Consider the following 1399-nt stretch of genomic DNA (forward strand, 5'->3'; position numbering starts at 1 on the left):
AATACACAAGGAGTTAGAAAGCAGCTCAGAGCACCAAGTCTTTCTGCACATTTTCTTTGGTTGACAAATATAGTAAGCCAAGATCCAGAGACTTAATAAGGGTTTTCTGTATGAAGGACTTCTTTGGGAATGACATGTTTTCTTAGAGGCCAGGTAGCTAAAGAATGACATTTTTTAGGCAGATCTCTCCAAGAGTAGTTGAGAAATTTTGAGACCCTGATAAACCGATTTCTAATGTTTGCTGAAATGCATGAGGAATCAGATGCTGCCTTTGAAAGAGATTGCCATGTGAGTAGCATAACTTGATTTCCTCAGTAGTATAAACTTATCTTCATGAAAATCACCGTGTTATCATTATTTTTACTGTTTCACCAAGGACTGGTGAAAACTTCTTCATGGACTGGAACCACTGGGTTAGATGCTAATACAGCAAGATGGACTCCCAGCTGGTTGGTAACTGTACCCAGAGCATGTCGATGCCATCCTGAAGGGGAACGTTTCAGGCGTGGACTGTATCATGTGGCATGAGGGAGCCACTGCAGGGTTGGAAGCAGGAGGCGAGGCGAGGCTGGGGGGAGGAACACCCAAGGAGGCCCTTGTAGGTGTCGAAAGTATTAGTGATGACTCTGAGCAAAAACGAAATGCTTAGCTATAGGGCTTTATAGCTCTAGGGGCTTTGCTCTGGGATACAGAAGGAGAGTGGGTCCTCAGAACACTTCTCTTTCTCTTGGTTCCTTCCAGTGAAGGCCAGACTGAGAGAGAAGTAGTTAACTTGCTGTACCTGAGAGACTTCGTTGTGCAATATAGTATTTTTCTATCCTCTATGGTTAGTGACTGTAGCCTACACAGAAGGGAAAGACCTGACCTCAGTTTCACTTTCTCTGCTGTTTTAGAGATGCATTGTCTCTGATTTTACTTTTCTTTTTTCCTTCAGGCTGCTTGATAGGGGCTGTGAATCTCAAATCCAGCAACCGAAACCCAGTGGTGCAGGAATTTGAAAGTAAGTACGAGGCACACGCTATAAGGAGAATGGGCACCACCTAATGGACATGTGGTGGTCTTGCAGCCATGCCAGGACACGTATGTCAGGCCGAGGAGATGTTGGGGGGTAGCTGCTCACGTGCAGCATGTCCACAGGCCTGCAGCACACTCTGTGTGGGTTTGTACTGGTCAGCATCAGATTCCTGCCCGGCTTCATGCTCACACACAAAGACATTTATGTACATGCAGCATATTTTAAGGGAGTGTATACTATATGTGGTAAAATCCTTGCTAATTGTCTTTATATTTTTCTGACAAAAACTCATCTTTTCTCAAAGTCTCTTGGAGCCTGGAGGTGGGCAGGTTTCTATGGTGCATGAGCAGTCTCTCAAACTCTACACAGCATGCAGGGTTGGGT

General features: G+C 45.0%; 1 protein-coding gene across 1 annotated transcript in view; it reads left to right on the forward strand.

Moving 5' to 3' along the window:
* The first annotated feature begins 434 nt into the window (after positions 1-434).
* JAM3 (junctional adhesion molecule 3) overlaps positions 435-1399 on the forward strand; it is a 13329-nt gene continuing 12364 nt past the window's right edge. Inside the window, exons 1-2 of the mRNA XM_008567136.1 lie at positions 435-453; positions 935-1000. Of these exons, the coding sequence (XP_008565358.1) occupies positions 435-453; positions 935-1000 (85 nt within the window). The remainder of the gene's footprint in view (positions 454-934; positions 1001-1399) is intronic.

Source organism: Galeopterus variegatus, unplaced genomic scaffold (genome assembly GCF_000696425.1).
Source record: "Galeopterus variegatus unplaced genomic scaffold, G_variegatus-3.0.2 Scaffold295, whole genome shotgun sequence".
Lineage (NCBI taxonomy): Eukaryota > Metazoa > Chordata > Mammalia > Dermoptera > Cynocephalidae > Galeopterus > Galeopterus variegatus.